General features: G+C 53.5%; 2 protein-coding genes across 6 annotated transcripts in view; both read left to right on the top strand.

The window, feature by feature from the left end:
* ccdc22 (coiled-coil domain containing 22) overlaps positions 1–9,307 on the top strand; it is a 54,295-nt gene extending 44,988 nt beyond the window's left edge. For all 4 annotated transcript variants that reach the window (XM_059957631.1, XM_059957629.1, XM_059957630.1 and 1 more), the window contains exon 17: positions 4,277–9,307. In XM_059957631.1, the coding sequence (XP_059813614.1) occupies positions 4,277–4,390 (114 nt within the window). In that variant the 3' untranslated portion in view covers positions 4,391–9,307. The remainder of the gene's footprint in view (positions 1–4,276) is intronic.
* A 2,824-nt stretch (positions 9,308–12,131) lies between these two features.
* On the top strand, positions 12,132–17,470 carry apex2 (APEX nuclease (apurinic/apyrimidinic endonuclease) 2). 2 transcript variants are annotated; one of them, XM_059957626.1, is made up of 7 exons: positions 12,132–12,183; positions 12,279–12,445; positions 14,296–14,379; positions 14,588–14,765; positions 15,330–15,476; positions 15,702–15,771; positions 16,420–17,470. In XM_059957626.1, exons 2-7 carry the CDS (start codon positions 12,304–12,306, stop codon positions 17,323–17,325), a joined length of 1,527 nt encoding a protein of 508 aa, XP_059813609.1. In that variant the 5' UTR covers positions 12,132–12,183; positions 12,279–12,303; the 3' UTR covers positions 17,326–17,470. The 2 variants fall into 2 exon arrangements, with proteins under 2 accessions (XP_059813609.1, XP_059813608.1); XM_059957625.1 differs by lacking the exon at positions 12,132–12,183 and having other exon boundaries at positions 12,215–12,445.
* The last annotated feature ends 6,000 nt before the right edge of the window (positions 17,471–23,470 follow it).

The raw sequence follows: 23,470 nt of genomic DNA, 5'->3' as shown, positions 1-23,470 counted from the left end.
ATATCACTGAGAGAGACAGTGTACATATCACTGAGAGAGACAGTGTACATATCACTGAGAGAGACAGTGTACATATCACTGAGAGAGAGAGACAGTGTACATATCACTGAGAGAGAGAGAGACAGTGTACATGTCACTGTATGAGAGAGAGAGTGTACATGTCACTGAGAGAGAGACAGTGTATATATCACAGAGACAGAGAGTGTACATATCACTGAGAGAGACAGTGTACATGTCACTGAGAGAGACAGACAGTGTACATATCACAGAGAGAGACAGTGTACATATCACTGTGAGAGAGAGAGAGAGACAGTGTACATGTCACTGAGAGAGAGAGACAGTGTATATATCACAGAGAGAGAGAGACAGTGTACATGTCACTGTGTGAGAGAGAGAGACCGTGTACATGTCACTGTGTGAGAGAGAGACAGTGTACATATCACTGAGAGACAGACAGTGTACATATCACTGAGAGAGAGAGACAGTGTACATATCACTGAGAGACAGACAGTGTACATATCACTGAGAGAGAGAGACAGTGTACATATCACTGAGAGAGAGAGAGAGACAGTGTACATATCACTGAGAGAGAGACAGTGTACATATCACAGTGACAGTGTACATATCACTGAGAGAGAGAGACAGAGTGTACATATCACTGAGAGAGAGAGACAGTGTACATATCACTGAGAGAGAGACAGTGTACATATCACAGTGAGAGAGACAGTGTACATATCACTGTGAGAGACAGTGTACATATCACTGAGAGAGAGACGGTGTACATATCACTGAGAGAGAGAGAGAGACAGTGTACATGTCACTGTGAGAGACAGTGTACATATCACTGAGAGAGAGACGGTGTACATATCACTGAGAGAGAGAGACAGTGTACATATCACTGAGAGAGAGAGACAGTGTACATATCACAGAGAGAGAGACAGTGTACATATCACTGTGAGAGACAGTGTACATATCACTGAGAGAGAGACGGTGTACATATCACTGAGAGAGAGAGAGAGACAGTGTACATATCACAGAGAGAGAGACAGTGTACATATCACTGTGAGAGACAGTGTACATATCACTGAGAGAGAGAGAGAGACAGTGTACATGTCACTGAGAGAGAGACAGTGTACATATCACTGTGAGAGAGAGAGAGACAGTGTACATATCACAGAGAGAGAGACAGTGTACATATCACTGTGAGAGACAGTGTACATATCACTGAGAGAGAGAGAGAGACAGTGTACATGTCACTGAGAGAGAGACAGTGTACATATCACTGTGAGAGACAGTGTACATATCACTGAGAGAGAGAGAGACAGTGTACATGTCAGAGAGAGAGAGAGTGTGTACTTATCACTGAGAGAGAGACAGTGTACATATCACTGAGAGAGAGACAGTGTACATATCACTGAGAGAGAGAGAGTGTACATATCACTGAGAGAGAGAGACAGTATACATATCACTGAGACAGACAGTGTACATATCACTGAGAGAGAGAGAGACAGTGTACATGTCAGAGAGAGAGAGAGAGACTGTACATATCACTGAGAGAGAGACAGACAGTGTACATATCACTGAGAGAGAGAGAGAGACAGTGTACATGTCAGAGAGAGAGAGAGAGAGAGAGTGTACATATCACAGAGAGAGAGAGAGAGAGAGACAGTGTACATGTCACTGAGAGACAGTGTACATATCACTGAGAGAGAGACAGTATACATATCACTGAGAGAGAGACAGTGTACATATCACTGAGAGAGAGAGACAGACAGTGTACATATCACTGAGAGAGAGAGAGAGAGACAGTGTACATGTCAGAGAGAGAGACAGTGTACATGTCAGAGAGAGAGACAGTGTACATGTCAGAGAGAGAGACAGTGTACATATCACTGAGAGAGAGACAGTGTACATATCACTGAGAGAGAGAGACAGTGTACATATCACTGAGAGAGAGAGACAGTGTACATATCACTGAGAGAGAGACAGTGTACATGTCACTGAGAGAGACAGACAGTGTACATATCACTGTGAGAGTGTGTGAGAGAGAGAGACAGACAGTGTACATGTCACTGTGTGTGTGTGTGTGTGTGTGTGTGTGTGTGTCCATAAGACCAAAGACCCAAGCAGAATTAGGCCATTCAGCCAATTGAGCTTGCTCCATCATGGCCAATCCCAGATCCCACTCAACCCTGTATACCTGCCTTCTCACCATACCCTTTGATGCCCTGACCAATCAGGAAACGATCAACTTGTGCTTTAAATAGATCCATGGACTTGGCCTCCACTGCTGTCTGTGGTCGAGCATTCCACAGATTTGCTACTCTCTGGCTAAAAACTTCCGCTTCCTACTCTTCTGAAAGGTTGCCCCTCACTTCTGAGGCTGTGCCCTCTGGTTCTGGATGCCCCCCACCAAAGGAAACATCCTCTCCACATCCACCCAATCTAGTCCTTTCAACGTTCAGTAGGTTTCAATGAGATTCCCCAACATTCTTCTAAATTCCAGTGAGTACAGGCCCAAAGCTGCCAAACACTCCTGATATGTTAACCCCTTCATTTCCAGAATCAACCTCATGAACCTCCTCTGGACTCTCTCCAATGACAACATGTCCTTTCTGAGATAAGGGGCCCAAAATGGTTGACAATACTCCCAAGTGCAGCCTGACTAGTGTCTTACAAAGCTTCAGCATTATTTGCTTTTACATTCAATTACCCTTGAAATAAATGCCAACATTAATTTGCCTTCTTTACCACAGACTCAACCTGTAAATTAACCTTCTGGGAGTCTTGCACGAGGACTCCTAAGCCTTTGTTTGAAGCTTCTCCCAGTTTAGATAGTAGTCCACACTACTTTTCCTTTGACCAAAATGCATTATTGTACATTTCCCAACACTTTATTCCATCTGCCACTTTTTGCTCATTCTTCCAATTTGTCTAAATCCTGTTGCAATCGCATGATCTGGATGATGGGGTGGTAAATTGGATTAGTAAGTATGCAGATGATACTAAGATAGATGGCGTTATGGATAATGAAGTAGGTTTTCAAAGTTTGCAGAGAGATTTAGGCCAGTTAGAAGAGTGGGCTGAGCGATGGCAGATGGAGTTTAATGCTGATAAGTGTGAGGTGCTACACTTTGGTAGGAATAATCCAAATAGGACATACATGGTAAATGGTAGGGCATTGAAGAATGCAGTAGAACAGAGTGATCTAGGAATAATGGTGCATAGTTCCCTGAAGGTGGAATCTCATGGGGATAGGGTGGTAAAGAAAGCTTTTGGTATGCTGGCCTTTATAAATCAGGGCATTGAGTATAGGAGTTGGAATGTAATGTTAAAATTGTACAAGGCATTGGTGAGGCCAAATTTGGAGTATTTTGTACAGTTCTGGTCACCGAATTACAGGAAAGATGTCAACAAAATAGAGAGAGTACAGAGGAGATTTACTAGAATGTTACCTGGGTTTCAGCACCTAAGTTACAGGGAAAGATTGAGCAAGTTATGTCTTTATTCTTTGGAGCGTAGAAGGTTGAGGGGGGACTTGATAGAGGTATTTAAAATAATGACGGGGATAGATCGAGTTGACGTGGATAGGCTTTTTCCATTGAGAGTAGGTGAGATTCAAACAAGAGGACATGAGTTGAGACTTATGGGGCAAAAGTTTAGGGGTAACATGAGGGGTAATTTCTTTACTCAGAGATTGGTAGCTGTGTGGAACGAGCTTCCAGTAGAAGTGGTGGAGGCAGGTTCGGGATTGTCATTTAAAGTAAAATTGGATAGGTATATGGACAGGAAAGAAATGGAGGATTATGGTCTGAGTGCAGGTCGGTGGGACTAGGTGAGAGTAAGCGTTCGTCACGGACTAGAAGGGCCGAGATGGCCTGTTTCCGTGCTGTAATTGTTATATGGTTATTGCTTCCTCAGCATTGCCTACCCCTCCACCTATCTTTGTATCATCTGCAAACTTTGCCACAAAGCCATCAGTACCATTATCTGACAAACAATTTAAAGAGTGTCAGTCCCAGTACTGACCCCTGAGGAACACCACTAGTCACCGGCAGCCAACCAGAAAAGGCCCCTTTATTCCCACTCGCTGCCTCCTGCCTGTCGGCCATTGCTCTATACACACCAGTATCTCTCCTGCAGCACTGTGGGATTTTGTCTGGTTGAACAGCTTTGTGTGTGGCACCTTATCAAACGCCACTGTGCGTGCGCGCGTGTCGCGGTCTGCGTGCCCTCCCCTCCCCAACACTGATCGCAGTCTCTGCCTCGCCCGCAGATCGAGTCGGAGGCGGGGAAGATGGCGCTCGGCAGCCTGGAGAAGATCCTGGCTGATTACAAGGCCGTGCGCCAGGATAACGCTGCTTTGGTCCTCAAGCTGCAGCAAGCCTGAAGCTGCCACCTAGCGCCCCTCCATGAGATCCCCCCCCCACCCCCAGGCACACCCCCTGGTGTCGCCCTGCCTCCTGGACCAATGCGAACGACCTGCCCTGAACCGTCTGCCTGGCTGCTGTTCTGTGATCTGCTGGGGGTGGGCGGTGGGCGGTGGTTTTACAGTGTTCTTTCCCCCGCCACCTCCCAACATCCATGGGACAGACTTGACTGATGTAATAAAGAAAGATTAGCTTTATTTGTCATATGTACATCGAAACACACCGTGAAACGTGTCAGTTGCGTCAGCCATCACGGTCCTAAGCCTTCCAGTTTTGCCGAGGTGAGTGGCCTGAACTCAGTAACCCGAACCTGTCTGTCTTTGGGATATGGGAGGAAACTGGAACATCCGGGGGAAACCTGAGCAATCGTGGAGAGAATGGACGAACTTACAGACAACAGTGGGAATTGAACACGGGTCACTGGTGACGCTATGCACCATATTGGAATATCAGCCTCTGAGATCAGCACATTTTAAAACAAGCTGAGGGAGGAATTCAGTCAGGGAGGGTCGGACCCGCATCAGAACAGAAACAACTCCTTTCCTCTTGACGAACTTGTGGATTGGAGGTTTAGTGGGCAGTGTGGAAGACTGCCAAAGGATACAGTGGGATTTAGATCAGTTGCAGATTTGGGTGGGGAAATGGCGGGTGGAGTCGAACCTGACCAAAGTGTTGCACCTTGGCAGATCAAATGTACAGGCACGACCCTCAACATCGTCCACGGCTCAGGAAGTGGCTCCGCAGATTGACGGGTGACGTAGCAGGCGTGCGGTAGAGCAGAGTCCAAGTGAAGTTTCTGTTTTATAGATGGGTGCTGTGAGAATTCATTCTGCTGCAGACATTCTCCAGGATGCTTGGTAGTGTAGTGGTTCACCGTGCAGGCGACCCAGGTTCAATTCCTGGAAAGAGTTTCCTCATGAACCCGTGGGTTTCCTCCGGGTGTCCTCCCACTGTCCAAAGACCTACCGGCTGGTAAGTTGTCCCATGATTAAATCGGATGATGGCTGGGTGGCATGGTTCGAGGGTCGATTCTGTGCTGTATCTCAATAAACGTTGCCTGCATTAGGTGGACAAACTTGGGTTGTTTTAGAAAGATCTTTATCAGGTTGAGAGGCATCGATAGAGTAGAATAGACACTATTTCTTGCCCACGGTTGAAATATTTAATATTAGAGGGCGTGGATTTAAAGTCAGGGGGTAAATTGAAAGGAGATATGAGAGGCAAGTGTTTTTTTTAAACATAGGTGTTGTGGTGGGGGCTGTGTTGACTGGCGTTTTTGCGATTCAAGAAGTCAAGAGAGAGGCGTAAAACTTGTTGCTTACTGATGTTTTAGTAAGTGTTAGGAGAACAAGCAACAATGACGCTGTGGTCTTACAACAACATGGTGGGCTCCATCACGGAAGGTAAGCAACATTCCAATTTTGACAACTAACCTAAAAAATATCGAGATTCAAGTGGCTGCAGGAAACCCAGGACACTCCAGAAAAATACGGAATCAGCCAACCTACCGTTACTGGGAATTTCATTGGACCGTGATGTATGACATCATCATTGGGCGATCATGGTCTCAAGACCATTGATTGCTCTTGGCAAATTTTTCTACAGAAATGCTTTGCCATTCCTCCTGGGCTGTGTTTTTACAAGATGGGTGACCACCCAGCCATTCTCAATGCTCTTCAGAGAATGTGCCTGGCGTCAGTGGTTGCATAACCAGGACTTGTGATGGGCACCAGCTGCCCAAATGACCATCCATCACCTGCCCCCATGGCCTCACGTGACCTGAATCGGGTGGGGGGGGGAATAAGCAGATGCTACACCTTTCCCCAGGGTGATCTGCAGGCTAGCGGAGGGAAGGAGCGCCTCACACCTCCTTTGGTAGAGACACATCTCCACCCTGCCACTCGAAACACACACACAGGTGATTATGTAAAAATGATATGCAAGGATAAAAAGTTAAAACTAGAAGCAAACTGACAAATCTACACCCTGATCCAACAGTGTCTTTGAGGCTCATGGATGTGTGAGGGATGAAAGGACGTGGAGATGGGACTAGTGTAATTGGGCACAGTAATTTCATTAGTTTAGCAGGGCCTGTTCCTGTACTGTTCAGTGTTCGAAATGCTGATCATTGCCAATTGTCGCTCCAGATTCCAACACTGCGCTCTGGCATCCTCACAGTAACTGTGACAACATGCACAAAATTCCGGGGAAACTCAGTAGATCAGGCAGCAGCTTGGGCCAAGACTTCATCAGGACTGGGCAATACAATGAGCTCTGGATATTTCAAAATGGATTTCCAGCATCTGCAGGTTTTCTTGAGTTTGTGCTCCCCCTTTTGCTCTGTTTCCCTGTTGGGATCATCTCGTCACCTGCCTTGACGTGTTCCCTCAAGATTTATCTGTCGCACCCCCTCCTTTGAGACGTCGGCCTGTTTATGGTCAATATCTATGCATATTGATGTCTGGGTCTGTACTCACTAGAGTTGAGAGGAATGAGGGGGAATCCCATTGAAATCTATTGAGTGTAATGATGTATGCTCGTTATCCCAGGAGTGGTTCTACTTCCACGAGTTGTCTCCCCAGGGTAGATATTGTACAGTGATATGTGGTCATTATCCCAGGAGTGGTTCTGCTTCCTAGGTTGAGTCTCCCCAGGGTAGATATTGTACAGTGATATGTGGTCATTATCCCAGGAGTGGTTCTGCTTCCTAGAGTTGTCTCCCCAGGGTAGATAGCGCCTGGAGACTGTGGTGAGCAGGGCAGATTAATCTGGTGATTCCTGCCCCCCATCACTGTTCTCACAGCCGTCAGCTGAGTGTCGGGCCAGCCCTGTTTACGTGGAGTGCGGTAGAGCAACGTGACAAGCACGGAGAGACAGACAGCACACCGAGCTCAGGCGAAGTTTTTTGTCAAATGCACAAGTCCATATCTGCACAGGGTCAATGAAAAGATTGGGAATAAACGGAGCCTTGTGTGGCGGCTGCCGGTGACTAGTGAGGTGTTGGGACGATATTCTGTTTATATATCAGTAACTTGGGGGCTTTGTTGCAAAGTTTGCAGGCGATGTGGAGATAGATGGAGGCGCAGGTAGTTTTCAGGAAGGAGAGGCTACAGAATAGGCAAAGAAAAGGCAGGTGGGATACTGTTTCAGGAGGTGTGTGGTCAGTCACTGCGGTAGAAATGAAAGGTTGACTATTTTCTAAATGGAGAGAAAACACGAGGTGTAAAGGGACTTGGGAGTTCTTGTGCAGGATTCCCCGAAGGTTAATTTGCAGAAAGGCGAATGTGATGTTAGGATTCATTTCAAGAGGACTAGAAAGTCGTGTTGAAACATTTTAAAGCTCTGGTGCACCCTTCTGGACGTATTGGGAGTAGATTTAAGCCCCTTAAGGGTCCGGAGAGGGCTCAGAGGAGGTTAGCGAAAATAATTCCAGAATTGAATGGCATTTGATGGCTCTGGGATTCACTAAAATCCAGAAGAATGAGGGGTGACCTCATTGAAACCTGTCGAGTGGTGAAAGGCATCGATAGAGTGGATGTGGAGAGGGTATTTCCTTGGGTGGAGGAGTCTAAGACCAGAGGGGACAGCCTCAGAATGGAGGGCCGTCCGTTTAGAATGGAGCTGAGGAACTTCTTTAGCCAGAGAGTGGTGTATTTACAGTAGAGGGTGATGGAGTCTTCGTTGGTCAGGGCATGAAGCGATACGGGGAGAAGGCAGGAGATCGGGGCTGAGGGAAATGGATGAAACGGCAGAGCAGACTCGACGGGCCAAATGGCCTGATTCTGTTCCTATATCTGATGTAATCACTTAGAGCTGTGCACAGCATCGGACAGGCAGCGTTCACATGGAAAATCTTTACAAGGAAGATCACTTTACGCTGAAATGTGTTATTTTGGTGCGGTCGCGGTGTTGGCTGAGGCCGTGATCAGGGCTTCGGGCAGACGGGTCTCGTCAGCCGCTCGTCGAGAAGGAGAACTCTGCTCTCAAACCTCGTGGCCATGGGCGAGGCCCGAGGGAAAACGCCGGGGCTGCAGTCCCTCGGTGAGTCAATGCTGCCTCTCAACCCCTGTCCTTGGGGTGGGGGGGGGGGCTGTTGTATGGGCAACAGCATGCTCGCCATATCAGAAGCTGAATCAGGCCATTTGGCCCGTTGTCTGCCCCGCTATTCCCTCTCAACCTATTCCCCGTAACCATTCACCTCGGGTTACCCTTTGCCCTCTATTTTTCTAAGCTCCATGTACCTGTCCAGGAGTCTCGTAAAAGACCCTATCGTATCCCCCTCCACCACCGTCGCCGGCAGCCACACACTCACCACTCTCTACCCCCGACATCTCCTCTGTCCCTACTCCCCAGTACCTTGAAACGGTGCCCTCTCGTGCCAGCCATTTCAGCCCTGGGGAAAAGCCTCTGACTATCCACACGATCAATTCGCAAACAAAGCAAAACACTTCACAAGTAGTAGCATAAAAAAAAATATTAGAGCGAGCAGACCAGGGGAGCCAATGTCTGCAGAAATTAGAACGACACTCATCATCCAGTAAAGAAGCCGAACTCGGCTCAAATCCAGCAATCTGCCCTGCAGAGAATCCTGGCAATTCTGGACAATGTTTCTCACCCTCTGCATGCCACCTTGGCTGAACAGAGGAGCACTTTTAGTAACAGACTAGGACAACTGCGCTGCCCCCAAAGAGAGGTATATGAGGTCATTCTTACCCTCGGGTCTATAATGAGTCAACCTATCGCCGGGGAAGTGATAACCCCGCCTTGTTAGAGTGAGCTAACTTTTTTTTTCTTTCTTACTTGTCTTCTAATATTTGTATATACTGTGACACTGCAATTTCCTTTTGGATCAATAAAGTATTTATCTTCTCTCTCCAGATCTGACTCTCTCTCTCTCTCGCCGTGCAGTTCCGATTCTGGGCGCTGCGCCGGTTCCCCATCGCCGTGAACTCGCCTGAAACAAAACTCTCTTCTTGCACAAAGAAAGTGCCCCCTTTTTATTCCCTTTAAGATTCTTCCAAGGCACAATGTAATTGTCAGTCTCTCAGCGGTACCAGCTGCATCTCCTTATCACGTATGATTTTCGCGCTGGTCACAAGAATTTAGGAAGACGGGGACGAGTTAAACATCTCCAGTTCTTTATAACATTCCAAACTGACATCATTTCGTCTTCGGATTTCCATTTTATTCCGGCATGTACCAAGGAAGAGTCACAATTAACTCTTTCCTTACACCTATCAACCTCCGCCCGAAATGCACCTCCACGGCAGCGAATTCCACCACTCTCTGGCTAAAGAATTTCCGGTTCTATAAGGGCGTCCCCCTATTCCGAGGTTGTGTCTTAGGCATCATGCTCTTCAAATCTATCTGAGATTTTCAACACTCGAAAGGTCTCAACGAGATCGCAACCCATTCTTCTGAATCCCAGGCGTCCGGGTCCTCCAGCCCGGCCGCTGGAGCTGTGTCCTGCTCCTCGAACCCGCAGGTGGCGCTGTGGCTGTGTTTTCCCCTCGGCGGCGGCGTCATTGTGGCCGTGTCCTCCAGCCGATTGGCGGCGCTGTGTCTAGGTCATCCAGACCGCCAATGGTCTAGCCTAAAATTACTATCCACTTAATCAACTTACTCTGTATGTTGCAAAGGACGAAGGGTCTTGGCCCGAAACGTCGACGGCGCTTCTCCCTACAGATGCTGCCTGGCCTGCTGTGTTCTACCAGCATTTTGTGTGTGTTGTCTGTCCTGATGAAGGGTCTTGGCCCGAAACGTCGACAGTCCTTCTCCCTATAGATGCTGCCTGGCCTGCTGTGTTCTACCAGCATTTTGTGTGCGTTGTCTGTCCTGATGAAGGGTCTTGGCCCGAAACGTCGACAGCGCTTCTCCCTATAGATGCTGCCTGGCCTGCTGTGTTCTACCAGCATTTTGTGTGTACTCTGTATGTGTAACTTTGAAAAGGATCGAATATTCCAACGAACTGCCCTGACTGAAATGTTCTGAAAACCTGTGAAGAAACATGAAATTCAGCGCCGATAAACCAAAAAAAAAGAGAATGGTACTGTGCCAGGGGCCTCCACGAGGCGGGAGGCGCTGTGTCCAACTCCTCCCGGAGGCTGGCGGACCTTTGCCCGAGTCCTCCAGCCGCGAGAGGCGCTGTGTCTGGATCCTCCAGGCCGGTGGTGGAGCTTTGCCAGGTTCTCCAGGAAGCTGATTGCGCTGTGCAGGGGTCTTCCAGTAGGATGGCGTCGCTGTGCCTGGGTCCTCCAAGGCTGCTGGTGGCGCTATGCCGCCAACAGGCTGGCGTCGCTGTGCCTGGGTCCTCCAGACCGCGAGAGGCGCTGTGGCCAACTCCTCCCGGAGGCTGGCGGCGCTGTGCCCGGGTCCTCCAGACCGCGAGTGGCGCTGTGCCCAACTCCTCCCGGAGGCTGGCGGCGCTGTGCCCGGGTCCTCCAGACCGCGAGTGGCTCTGTGCCCAACTCCTCCCGGAGGCTGGCGGCGCTGTGCCCGGGTCCTCCAGACCGCGAGTGGCGCTGTGCCCAACTCCACCCGGAGGCTGGCGGCGCTGTGCCCGGGTCCTCCAGACCGCGAGTGGCGCTGTGCCCAACTCCTCCCGGAGGCTGGCGGCGCTGTGCCGGGTCCTCCAGACCGCGAGTGGCGCTGTGCCCAGCTCCTCCCGGAGGCTGGCGGCGCTGACCCGGGTCCTCCAGACCGCGAGTGGCGCTGTGCCCAACTCCTCCCGGAGGCTGGCGGCGCTGACCCGGGTCCTCCAGACCGCGAGTGGCGCTGTGCCCAACTCCTCCCGGAGGCTGGCGGCGCTGTGCCTGGGTCCTCCAGACCGCGAGTGGCGCTGTGCCCAACTCCTCCCGGAGGCTGGCGGCGCTGTGCCCAACTCCTCCCGGAGGCTGGCGGCGCTGTGCCGGGTCCTCCAGACAGCGAGTGGCGCTGTGCCCAGCTCCTCCCGGAGGCTGGCGGCGCTGTGCAGGGTCCTCCAGACCGCGAGTGGCGCTGTGCCCAGCTCCTCCCGGAGGCTGGCGGCGCTGTGCCGGGTCCTCCAGACCGCGAGTGGCGCTGTGCCCAGCTCCTCCCGGAGGCTGGCGGCGCTGACCCGGGTCCTCCAGACCGCGAGTGGCGCTGTGCCCAGCTCCTCCCGGAGGCTGGCGGCGCTGACCCGGGTCCTCCAGACCGCGAGTGGCGCTGTGCCCAGCTCCTCCCGGAGGCTGGCGGCGCTGACCCGGGTCCTCCAGACCGCGAGTGGCGCTGTGCCCAGCTCCTCCCGGAGGCTGGCGGCGCTGACCCGGGTCCTCCAGACCGCGAGTGGCGCTGTGCCCAGCTCCTCCCGGAGGCTGGCGGCGCTGACCCGGGTCCTCCAGACCGCGAGTGGCGCTGTGCCCGGGTCCTCCCGGAGGCTGGCGGCGCTGACCCGGGTCCTCCAGACCGCGAGTGGCGCTGTGCCCAGCTCCTCCCGGAGGCTGGCGGCGCTGACCCGGGTCCTCCAGACCGCGAGTGGCGCTGTGCCCAGCTCCTCCCGGAGGCTGGCGGCGCTGACCCGGGTCCTCCAGACCGCGAGTGGCGCTGTGCCCAGCTCCTCCCGGAGGCTGGCGGCGCTGACCCGGGTCCTCCAGACCGCGAGTGGCGCTGTGCCCAGCTCCTCCCGGAGGCTGGCGGCGCTGACCCGGGTCCTCCAGACCGCGAGTGGCGCTGTGCCCAGCTCCTCCCGGAGGCTGGCGGCGCTGTGCCGGGACCTCCAGCCCGCGAGTGGCGCTGTGCCCGGGTCCTCCCGGAGGCTGGCGGCGCTGACCCGGGTCCTCCAGCCCGCGAGCGGCGCTGTGCCTGGGTCCTCCAGCCCGCCAGCGGCGCCGAGGCGGGTCCTGCGGCCTTGCACATGGAGACCGCGGGCCCGGAGTCCGGCCTCCGGCTGGTGAGCTGGAACGTGAACGGGATCCGGGCCCGCGGGAAGCAACTGCGGCCCACGCTGCTGAGTCTGGGCGCCCACATTATCTGCCTGCAGGAGACCCGAGTGAGCCGTGAGTGAGGGGGATGAAGGGAGGGAGTTGGGATAATTGACCAGCTGGCATAATCAATGACCCCACCCTCTCCCAACGGGCAGAAGATACAAAAGCATGCCCATCAGGGTCAACCCCTCTTCCCAGGTGCAGATAAGATGGACCACTGACCCCGGCCCTTGCACTTTACTCTGAATTCTATTGTAGTTTTACCTTGTCCTACAGTACTAAAGTCCAAAGGTCAGTAAATTTGGAGGTGTTGTGGATAGTGTGGAGGGCTGTCAGAGGTTACAACGGGGCATTGATAGGATGCGAAACTGGGCTGAGAAGTGGCAGATGAAGTTCAACCCAGATAAGTGTGAAGTGGTTCATTTTGGTAGGTCAAATATGATGACAATATATTATTAATGGCAAGACTCTGGGCAGTGTGGAACATCAGAGGGATCTGGGGGTCCGAGTCCATAGGACGCTCAAAGCTGCTACGCAGGTTGACTCAGTGGTTAAGGAGGTGTACGGTGTATTGGGCTTCAATGATGGGATTGAGTTTAAGAGCCGAGGGGTAATGTTATAGCTATATAGGACCCTGCTTAGACCCCACTTGGAGTACTGTGCTCAGTTCTGGTCACTTCACCACAGGAAGGATGTGGAAGCCATAGAAAGGGTGCAGAAGAGATTTACAAGGATGTTGCCTGGATTGGGGAGCATGCCTTATGAGAATAGGTTGAGTGAACTTGGCTTTTTCTCCTTGGAGCAATGGAGGATGAGAGCTGACCTGCTGGAAGAGCATAAGATGATGAGAGGCATTGATTGTGTGGATAGTCAGAGGCTTTTTCCCAGGGCTGGAATGGTTGGCATGAGAGGGCACAGTTTTAAGATGCTGGGGAGTAGGTACAGAGGAGATGTCGGGTAAGTTTTTACGCAGAGAGTGGTGAGTGCGAGGAATGGGCTGTCAGTAACAGCGATGGAGTTGGATACGATAGGGTCTATCCTGGATAGGTACATGGAGCTCAGAAAAATAGAGGGCTAGGTAAATTCTAAGGTAAGGACATGTTCAGGAAGCTTTGTGGGCCGAAGGGCCTGTACCATGCTGTAGGTTTTCTATGTTTCTGTGTATGTATGCGTTGGGAATGGTGAGGGTGGAGGGGTGTGGGCAGGTGGCAGAGGATGAGGGTTGGGTTGGTGCGTGGCACAGTTGCAGACACACCCAGCCCTGAGACACCAGGCAAGGTCATTTGATTCCAGGTCATTCATTACAAAATGTCCCTCTGCTGCTTCCCACTCCCTTCCCCCTTTCCCGACCATGATTCCTCTTTTCCTGCCTCCTTCCCACTCTCAGTTTACAATAGCAATCGGAATCAGGTTTATTATCCATGAAATGTGGCTTTTTTTGTGGTAACAGTGCATTGCACTACACAAAATTACTACAGCACTGTGCAAAAATCTTAGGCACAGTTCTGTACCTTAGTGCACTGTGAAATGAAATAATCTGTGTGGACAACAAGGATTTTTACTGAAACTCTGACAATTCTAAACCAGTTTACCAGGGTTCAGAGGGGTATGGCAAGGCAAATGGGTGGCCATCTTGTTTAGTATGGATGAGATGGGCTGAAGGGCCTGTTTCTGTTACTCTATAACTTTCCCTTCAATGGCTGGCATGGAGGATCTGACTGAAGCTGGCCATTCCTCGCTGGTGGTCCCATTCCTGTCTGAACCCACGCTGTGTCTGTCTGCGGGAGAGCTGGGTCACCATCTCCCTTCGTCCGCTCCTCGGCTCGGTCACCTCCCTGCTCTCCAGGCCTCTCCCACCACACCGGCCACGACCCCCATCCCACTCTCAGCGGCACTAACGGCTGCCTCTCCCCTGTGCCCAGGAGACCTGCTGGAGGAGGACGTGGCCATCCTCGAGGGCTTTAACTCCTACTTCAGCCACAGCCGCACACGCACTGGCTACTCAGGTACTTCCAGTCGCGCAATGCTACCCCCTCCCTACCCTTTCACCTCTCCCTCCTTTCCCTGTTCCCCCTCCCTCCTTCCCTTCCTGCCCCTCTCCCTCCCCTTTCCACTTCCTCAGCACTCCTCATCTCTACCCCCCTCCCCGCTTTCCTGCAGCCCACCCCAGGGTACATGCTCAGGTGTGCTGTGATGTGTTCCAACCCTGTCTAGGTGTGGCCACCTACTGCACGGATGATGTTGCCCCATTTGCGGCAGAGGAGGGTCTTTCGGGGGTGCTCTCCGGGAGTGGAGCCCCTTTTCCCTTGGGGCTGACCGACCAGTTCTCTGACCAGGAGCTCCGACAGCTGGACAGTGAGGGCCGGGCCCTCATCACTAAACACCGCCTACGGTAACCCTGCACGGTGCTGCGCCGGGGGGAGGGAGGAGGAGCACTGCGGGGGTGGGGTGGACAGAGAACGGAGGGTGGCGAGGAGAGAGGAGCTGGTGAGCTGAGGAGCCAGCAGGGAGGATGGGTGACACCAGGTGGAAGAGGCTCTGTGCAGTGAGGAGGAGTCAGCGATATGGGAGTAGTAGCGGGGAAAGGGAGCTGAGAGGCATCGGTTGACAGAATTTCTCCCACCTTCTCCCCCCCTCTCCCTCACCCTGCCCCTCCCTGCCTTAACCCCTCCCCCTCTCCCATTGTCCCTTCCCCCTTCCTCACCTTTCCCTCCCCTCCTGCCCTATCTCCCTCCCCTTGCACCCCTTCCCCCTTCCTCACTAACCCCTCATCAATCCCTCCTCTCTTCTCCCTGCCCTCCCTCCTCCCCTACCCCCACCCCTCCCTCTCCCCCTAAACCCTCCCCTCTGTTCTCTCCATCTTCCTCTCCCCCTTCCCCCTCTCCCCTCTCCACCTTTCCCCCCTCCCCTCCCCTACCCCGCTGCCCTCTGCTCTCTCCATCTCCCACACACACAGGCTGTCGGAGGAGGGGGAGAGGACTCTTGCTGTGATCAACGTTTACGTCCCCCGGGCCGACCCCGACAACCAGCAGCGCCTCCAGTTCAAACTGCGTTTCTGCCAACTGCTGCAGGCCAGGGCCGAGGCCCTGCTTCGGGATGGAGAGTAAGGCTTCCCCGACCCCTAACCCCTGACCCAACCCACAATCCTCCCCACCGACCTATGACCCCCCAACACTGGCAGCCGCCACTGTGAACCATGACCCCTGACAGAGGGGGCTGGGACCGTTTCCCTGACTCACCTCCCCAGGCAGACCTGAGCTCGAGACACTCCTGGGTGAGGAGAGGGACGCAATGTATTTCCTGCCTCACTCCTCCCTTCTTTGTGCAGGATTGTGCTTGTACTCGGAGACCTGAACATCTCTCATCGGCCCATTGACCACTGCCAGCCCGGAGACCTGGTGAGGACACGCTCCTGGGGTGGGGACAGGCAGCATCTTGCAGCACCCCTGTCCCCCTCCCTCGGCATCTTCCGTGCAGAACTGTGCAAAATTATATAGTTAGGGTGCCTGAGACTTTTGTCAATGGGTTCATAAATCTGGTGGGAGCAGAGGATGTTGAGGGTGGAGCACGTGGCGGGCAGGGGGGTGGTGTATGTGGGACAGATGACAGAGAAAGAGTCCCAGGTTGGTGGGGGGGGGTGGTGGTTTGGCACCCACCCAGCCCAAAAACACCAGACAAGCTCATGTGATTACAAACAATCGGGTTATTGATCATTACAGAATGTATTTCTGTTCCCAGTGATGAACTGGGCCGTATCCACCACGTTTTGTAGGCTTTTCCACACCAAGCTGTGACACAGCCAGTCAGTACACTCTCCACCACACATCCACAGATTTTCATGACGGTATCTACCACTTTGAAAGGAATTATGGATCTATATGTGCGTTACGGATCTGTTTTCCTGCCCAGCCGTATGGCAAGGGTTTATTCCCTCGCCGGTCCTTCTCCTTGCTCTAATGCCGAGGTCAGTGCACTGGAGCGATGCACACGGTGTCCCCATCCCAGATTTCTGACCTGTCGTCTCCTCTTCCCCCTCCCTCCCACAGGACGAGTTCGCAGCCCAGCCGGGGCGAAGGTGGTTGGATGGGTTCGTGTGCCAGGAGGAAGGGACAGGAGGCAGGCTCTTCATCGACACCTTCCGGCTCTTCCACCCCGGCCGGCTGGAGGCCTACAGCTGCTGGCAGACCAGCACGGGCGCCCGGGAGACCAACTATGGCACACGCATCGACTACGTCCTGGCTGGCGGCCCCCAGGCCCGGCGCTGGTTGGGGGGCTGCGACCTGCTGACCGAGGTGCAGGGCTCGGACCACTGCCCCGTGCGGGCCTGGCTCAGGGCCCGCTGCCTGCCCGCAGCCGGCCTGCCCCCGCTCTGCACCAAGCACCTGCCAGAGTTTGCCGGGGTCCAGCAGACCCTCTCCCGTTTCCTGGTCGCCCTGCCCCGTCCTGACCATGGTCCACCCTCCCCGCTGGCTTCTGGGGAGGAGGGGGCAGTGTTTCGGCTGGGAGCCGGGGCCAACTCTCACCCAAATGAAGGAGCCAAGTCTGGCCAAGGGGCAGGAGCGGGGGCCAAGCCCAGGCCAGCGATAGGTGGGAGAAGGGGGAAGAAGGTCAATGGACGCCCCTGCCCATCTGGGAACCTGCTGGCCTACTTCAAGCCGGCAGATGGTGAGGGTGCCGGCTCCCGATCCGTGAGCCCCCTGCCCTCCTCCTCCCCGACTGGGGCCTCGGAGGGGGTGGCACCACCCCCTGCTGACTTCTGGAAGGGGCTGCTGAGGGGGAGGCCCCCGCCCCCAGCCTGCCCCGGCCACGGCGAGCCCTGTGTCCTGCGCACAGTCAAGAAGGCTGGCCCCAACCGCGGGAGGGGCTTCTACTCCTGCCGCCGCCCCCCCGGACCACCCCACAACCCCGCCTCCCGCTGCGGATTCTTCCGCTGGGCCGACTCCAGCGGGTGAAGGGGAGGGGAGTGAGTCTGGGACCGAGGAGCGACCTCCACAGAGGCAGAACGACCCCACACGCACACACACGGATTTTGTACACGACTTTTGTTTATTTAAATTTTGTATAAAAGTTACAAATAAACCTCAGTGGGAGCAAACACTGGTGGAGTTGAGGGGAGTGACTGTTCGAATGGAATGGAAGAGGCGTGACTGAGAACTTCCGCTGAAGGGTGGGGAAGTAACTTAGCGGTCAGCACCAGTGATCGGGATTCGCTTCCCGCTGCGGTCTGGAAGGAGTTTGTACTTTTTCACCGTGACCGCGAGCGTTTCCTCCCACGGTCCAAGGACGCTCGGGTTCTGGGCCTGCTGCGTTGGTGCTGGAAGCATGGTAACACTTGCGGGCTGCACAGGCACGTTTTAGACAAGCGAGCACATTTATTTCTCAACATAGTCCCCTCCTACACTTACACACTCAGTCCAGCCGTCGTGGAGCATACGGATCTTGGACCTCCAGAAAGTGTCCACAGCGGGGTGATTGATAAGTATGTGGCCTAAGGTAGAAGGAGATGAGTTATAAACTTCAAACTTCCTCTAAAATCACCCAGAGAGCTGACCTGCACGTGCATGTAACGAGAACTGTATAACTCATCTTCTATCCTGGGCCACAAACGTATCAATCACTCCTCGTATGCAAGTAGGATACGATAAATCTTCACGTGGGCATCCTCAACCAAACGCCGTGTAACCCATTCAGATGCCCAATATGCAAAAAGACCACAAATCATGCAAATGGCAAAAAAGATGAGCAAACAGCATGCAGGATATTAAACATGAAGCCGCAAAGACTTCGAGACAGTCTGGGATTGTCCAGTTTAGCACTGTGTTGTTCATTGACTACTGGCCGCAGAGCCAGTCCACCCCGATCAAAATAACAACTAGAAACCAGAAACACGTATAGCAGGAACTGCAGATAACTGTAAACAACGAGTCCAATTGACAAACCAAACCGATTAAACCTTGCCCAAGACCAGCAGCGTGTGAGAGGCAGACAGTCACTGGTCAAACTCAGGCAGGCGGTACTGGACACACGCTTGCCTTCCGGTCCCTCGTTGGTTTCCATCTTGCTCGACACCTTAATCAGGAGCCAATTGTGAGTTTGGGCTCCACCATTAGGCCGAGTAGTACTGCGTAGTCAACTGCAGTGAATTCCCTCTGAGGCATCCAAAGAGCCAGATCATTCAGTCAGTCCAAAAACATTATCAATATGTACAACACGGGGGCTCCAGTCACGCACAGGTTAGTAGAAGTATTTTTAAAAGATTTTAAAATATTTAAAAGGAGAAATAGTTCTGTGAACTGTCTGCAGGATGTTGCTATTAGTCGCTGGTGCCGTCTTGATACAGTGCTCGGAATACTGCAGACGAGCTGCATTGGTGCCAGAGCGTGTCGACACAATTCATGCAGAGCATTCTCTAAACTTTACAGAGAATGGTGCGAGAATCAAAAAAGCATCCAATGAGCGGCAGTTCTATGGGGGCAAAGCGCCTTGTTAATGAGGGAAGGGCCAGAGTGGCACAGGCAGACAGGGGCTCAAATCAAGTCAAGTCAAATCTCTTTTATTGCCAATTCGACCATAACTGCTGGTACAGTCCATAGTAAAAACGAGACAACGTTTTTCAGGATAACCCTCATTCCAATGGTGTGCACCTCTGAATGCATGTCAAGCCTTGAAGTTCAAAGTACTGTACATATACTATATGCATAGTTGGTACAGACAGAAAAAGAGGCCAAGCCAGGTTACTGGTGCCTTTAATCCAGTTATTTCGGGCAGGCGGGGCTCCTTGACCATCCCATCTAGGAGAAGGAAAACTCTGATCTCAAACCTCTGCTGCCTCGTGGCTACACCCACTCACGGGAAAGTCTTTGGGAGTAAATGCCAAGGATAAATCCAGAGCTGGGAGCCCTAACGCAGTCCCACACCGAGCTCAATGCTGACTGACAATTCTTGTGACGCTGCTGCTGCCAAACTGTCTGTGTCTCTGCCGATCCTTTGGATTCATCAGCTGGGTGCAGAGGGGCAGTTTGTCATGTGGACAACAGCTTGCTCTCCATGTTGTACAGCCCTGACTTGTGTAGCCCTGGACACAACTTCCACGGTTGACCCTAACCAATGGGGGCTTCGGGAGAAAGAAGAATCTGGAAGAAAAATAACAAAATTACACTCTGATCCAGCATGACCTTCCCTCGATGGACACTAAATCTGACTGGAGGCCATGCACTGGTTGCCTGATGAATGCAGCTCTGTCTCCGCCCACACTCGGAGGGCAAGCTCTTAGCTATGGTCCGCCATAGCCCTCGAGACCCTGCTGGCAGCTTCAGCAGATGTCAGGGTCCTCGGACACCACACGGCCCCTTCTCCGACAGCAGAGGTTGACGGGGAACACCCCGACATCTCAGGCTCCACTGCGCAGTGAAGGCCGACATAGGTCATGAAGTTCACCTCTGCCCCCTGTCTGAGGAGAAGGTTGTAGAGAGTCAAGATTGCAGAAGTGCTTCAGAATTACTCCAATCGCAGGAATGAGGAGCATTTGATTGACTCTGAGCCTGTAATCACCGGAGTTTAGAACAAGGGGGGAATTCTCATTGATACCTATGGAAAGGCCTAAGAAGAGGACATAGAGAGAATGTTTCCTAAGGTGGGGGGTTCAGGACCAGAGGGCACAGAGTGGATGTGGAGAGTATGTTTCCCATGGTGGGGTGTTCAGGACCAGAGGGCACAGAGTGGATGTGGAGAGGATGTTTCCTAAGGTGGGGTATTCAGGACGAGAGGGCACAGAGTGGATGTGGAGAGGATGTTTCCTATGGTGGGGTGTTCAGGACAAGAGGGCACAGAGTGGATGTGGGAAGGATGTTTCCCATGGTGGGGTGTTCAGGACCAGAGGGCACAGAGTGGATGTGGGGAGGATGTTTCCCATGGTGGGGTGTTCAGGACCAGAGGGCACAGAGTGGATGTGGGAAGGATGTTTCCCATGGTGGGGTGTTCAGGACCAGAGGGCACAGAGTGGATGTCGAGAGGATGTTTCCCATGGTGGGGTGTTCAGGACCAGAGGGCACAGAGTGGATGTGGGAAGGATGTTTCCCATGGTGGGGTGTTCAGGACCAGAGGGCACAGAGTGGATGTGGAGAGGATGTTTCCCATGGTGGGGTGTTCAGGACCAGAGGGCACAGAGTGGATGTGGGAAGGATGTTTCCCATGGTGGGGTGTTCAGGACAAGAGGGCACAGAGTGGATGTGGGAAGGATGTTTCCCATGGTGGGGTGTTCAGGACCAGAGGGCACAGAGTGGATGTGGGGAGGATGTTTCCCATGGTGGGGTGTTCAGGACCAGAGGGCACAGAGTGGATGTGGGAAGGATGTTTCCCATGGTGGGGTGTTCAGGACCAGAGGGCACAGAGTGGATGTCGAGAGGATGTTTCCCATGGTGGGGTGTTCAGGACCAGAGGGCACAGAGTGGATGTGGGAAGGATGTTTCCCATGGTGGGGTGTTCAGGACCAGAGGGCACAGAGTGGATGTGGAGAGGATGTTTCCCATGGTGGGGTGTTCAGGACCAGAGGGCACAGAGTGGATGTGGGAAGGATGTTTCCCATGGTGGGGTGTTCAGGACCAGAGGGCACAGAGTGGATGTGGAGAGGATGTTTCCCATGGTGGGGTGTTCAGGACCAGAGGGCACAGAGTGGATGTGGAGAGGATGTTTCCTGTGGTGGGAGTGTTCAGGACCAGAGGGCACAGAGTGGTTGTGGAGAGGATGTTTCCCATGGTGGGGTGTTCAGGACCAGAGGGCACAGAGTGGATGTGGGAAGGATGTTTCCCATGGTGGGGTGTTCAGGACCAGAGGGCACAGAGTGGATGTGGAGAGGATGTTTCCCATGGTGGGGTGTTCAGGACCAGAGGGCACAGAGTGGATGTGGAGAGGATGTTTCCCATGGTGGGGTGTTCAGGACCAGAGGGCACAGAGTGGATGTGGAGAGGATGTTTCCCATGGTGGGGTGTTCAGGACCAGAGGGCACAGAGTGGATGTGGGAAGGATGTTTCCCATGGTGGGGTGTTCAGGACCAGAGGGCACAGAGTGGATGTGGAGAGGATGTTTCCCATGGTGGGGTGTTCAGGACCAGAGGGCACAGAGTGGATGTGGAGAGGATGTTTCCCATGGTGGGGTGTTCAGGACCAAAGGGCACAGAGTGGTTGTGGAGAGGATGTTTCCCATGGTGGGGTGTTCAGGACCAGAGGGCACAGAGTGGATGTGGAGAGGATGTTTCCTGTGGTGGGAGTGTTCAGGACCAGAGGGCACAGAGTGGTTGTGGAGAGGATGTTTCCCATGGTGGGGTGTTCAGGACCAGAGGGCACAGAGTGGATGTGGAGAGGATGTTTCCCATGGTGGGGTGTTCAGGACCAGAGGGCACAGAGTGTATGTGGAGAGGATGTTTCCCATGGTGGGGTGTTCAGGACCAGAGGGCACAGAGTGGATGTGGAGAGGATGTTTCCCATGGTGGGGTGTTCAGGACCAAAGGGCACAGAGTGGTTGTGGAGAGGATGTTTCCCATGGTGGGGTGTTCAGGACCAGAGGGCACAGAGTGGATGTGGGAAGGATGTTTCCCATGGTGGGGTGTTCAGGACCAGAGGGCACAGAGTGGATGTGGAGAGGATGTTTCCCATGGTGGGGTGTTCAGGACCAGAGGGCACAGAGTGGATGTGGAGAGGATGTTTCCCATGGTGGGGTGTTCAGGACCAGAGGGCACAGAGTGGATGTGGAGAGGATGTTTCCTGTGGTGGGAGTGTTCAGGACCAGAGGGCACAGAGTGGTTGTGGAGAGGATGTTTCCCATGGTGGGGTGTTCAGGACCAGAGGGCACAGAGTGGATGTGGGAAGGATGTTTCCCATGGTGGGGTGTTCAGGACCAGAGGGCACAGAGTGGATGTGGAGAGGATGTTTCCCATGGTGGGGTGTTCAGGACCAGAGGGCACAGAGTGGATGTGGAGAGGATGTTTCCCATGGTGGGGTGTTCAGGACCAGAGGGCACAGAGTGGATGTGGAGAGGATGTTTCCCATGGTGGGGTGTTCAGGACCAGAGGGCACAGAGTGGATGTGGAGAGGATGTTTCCCATGGTGGGGTGTTCAGGACCAGAGGGCACAGAGTGGATGTGGAGAGGATGTTTCCTGTGGTGGGAGTGTTCAGGACCAGAGGGCACAGAGTGGTTGTGGAGAGGATGTTTCCCATGGTGGGGTGTTCAGGAACAGAGGGCACAGAGTGGATGTGGGAAGGATGTTTCCCATGGTGGGGTGTTCAGGACCAGAGGGCACAGAGTGGATGTGGAGAGGATGTTTCCCATGGTGGGGTGTTCAGGACCAGAGGGCACAGAGTGGATGTGGGAAGGATGTTTCCCATGGTGGGGTGTTCAGGACCAGAGGGCACAGAGTGGATGTGGAGAGGATGTTTCCCATGGTGGGGTGTTCAGGACCAGAGGGCACAGAGTGGATGTGGAGAGGATGTTTCCCATGGTGGGGTGTTCAGGACCAGAGGGCACAGAGTGGATGTGGAGAGGATGTTTCCCATGGTGGGGTGTTCAGGACCAAAGGGCACAGAGTGGTTGTGGAGAGGATGTTTCCCATGGTGGGGTGTTCAGGACCAGAGGGCACAGAGTGGATGTGGAGAGGATGTTTCCCATGGTGGGGTGTTCAGGACCAGAGGGCACAGAGTGGATGTGGGAAGGATGTTTCCCATGGTGGGGTGTTCAGGACCAGAGGGCACAGAGTGGATGTGGAGAGGATGTTTCCCATGGTGGGGTGTTCAGGACCAGAGGGCACAGAGTGGATGTGGAGAGGATGTTTCCTGTGGTGGGAGTGTTCAGGACCAGAGGGCACAGAGTGGTTGTGGAGAGGATGTTTCCCATGGTGGGGTGTTCAGGACCAGAGGGCACAGAGTGGATGTGGGAAGGATGTTTCCCATGGTGGGGTGTTCAGGACCAGAGGGCACAGAGTGGATGTGGAGAGGATGTTTCCCATGGTGGGGTGTTCAGGACCAGAGGGCACAGAGTGGATGTGGAGAGGATGATTCCCATGGTGGGGTGTTCAGGACCAGAGGGCACAGAGTGGATGTGGAGAG

The sequence above is a fragment of the Hypanus sabinus genome, assembly GCF_030144855.1.
Source record: "Hypanus sabinus isolate sHypSab1 chromosome 24 unlocalized genomic scaffold, sHypSab1.hap1 SUPER_24_unloc_4, whole genome shotgun sequence".
Lineage (NCBI taxonomy): Eukaryota > Metazoa > Chordata > Chondrichthyes > Myliobatiformes > Dasyatidae > Hypanus > Hypanus sabinus.
This window is presented reverse-complemented; position numbering and strand designations above follow the sequence as displayed.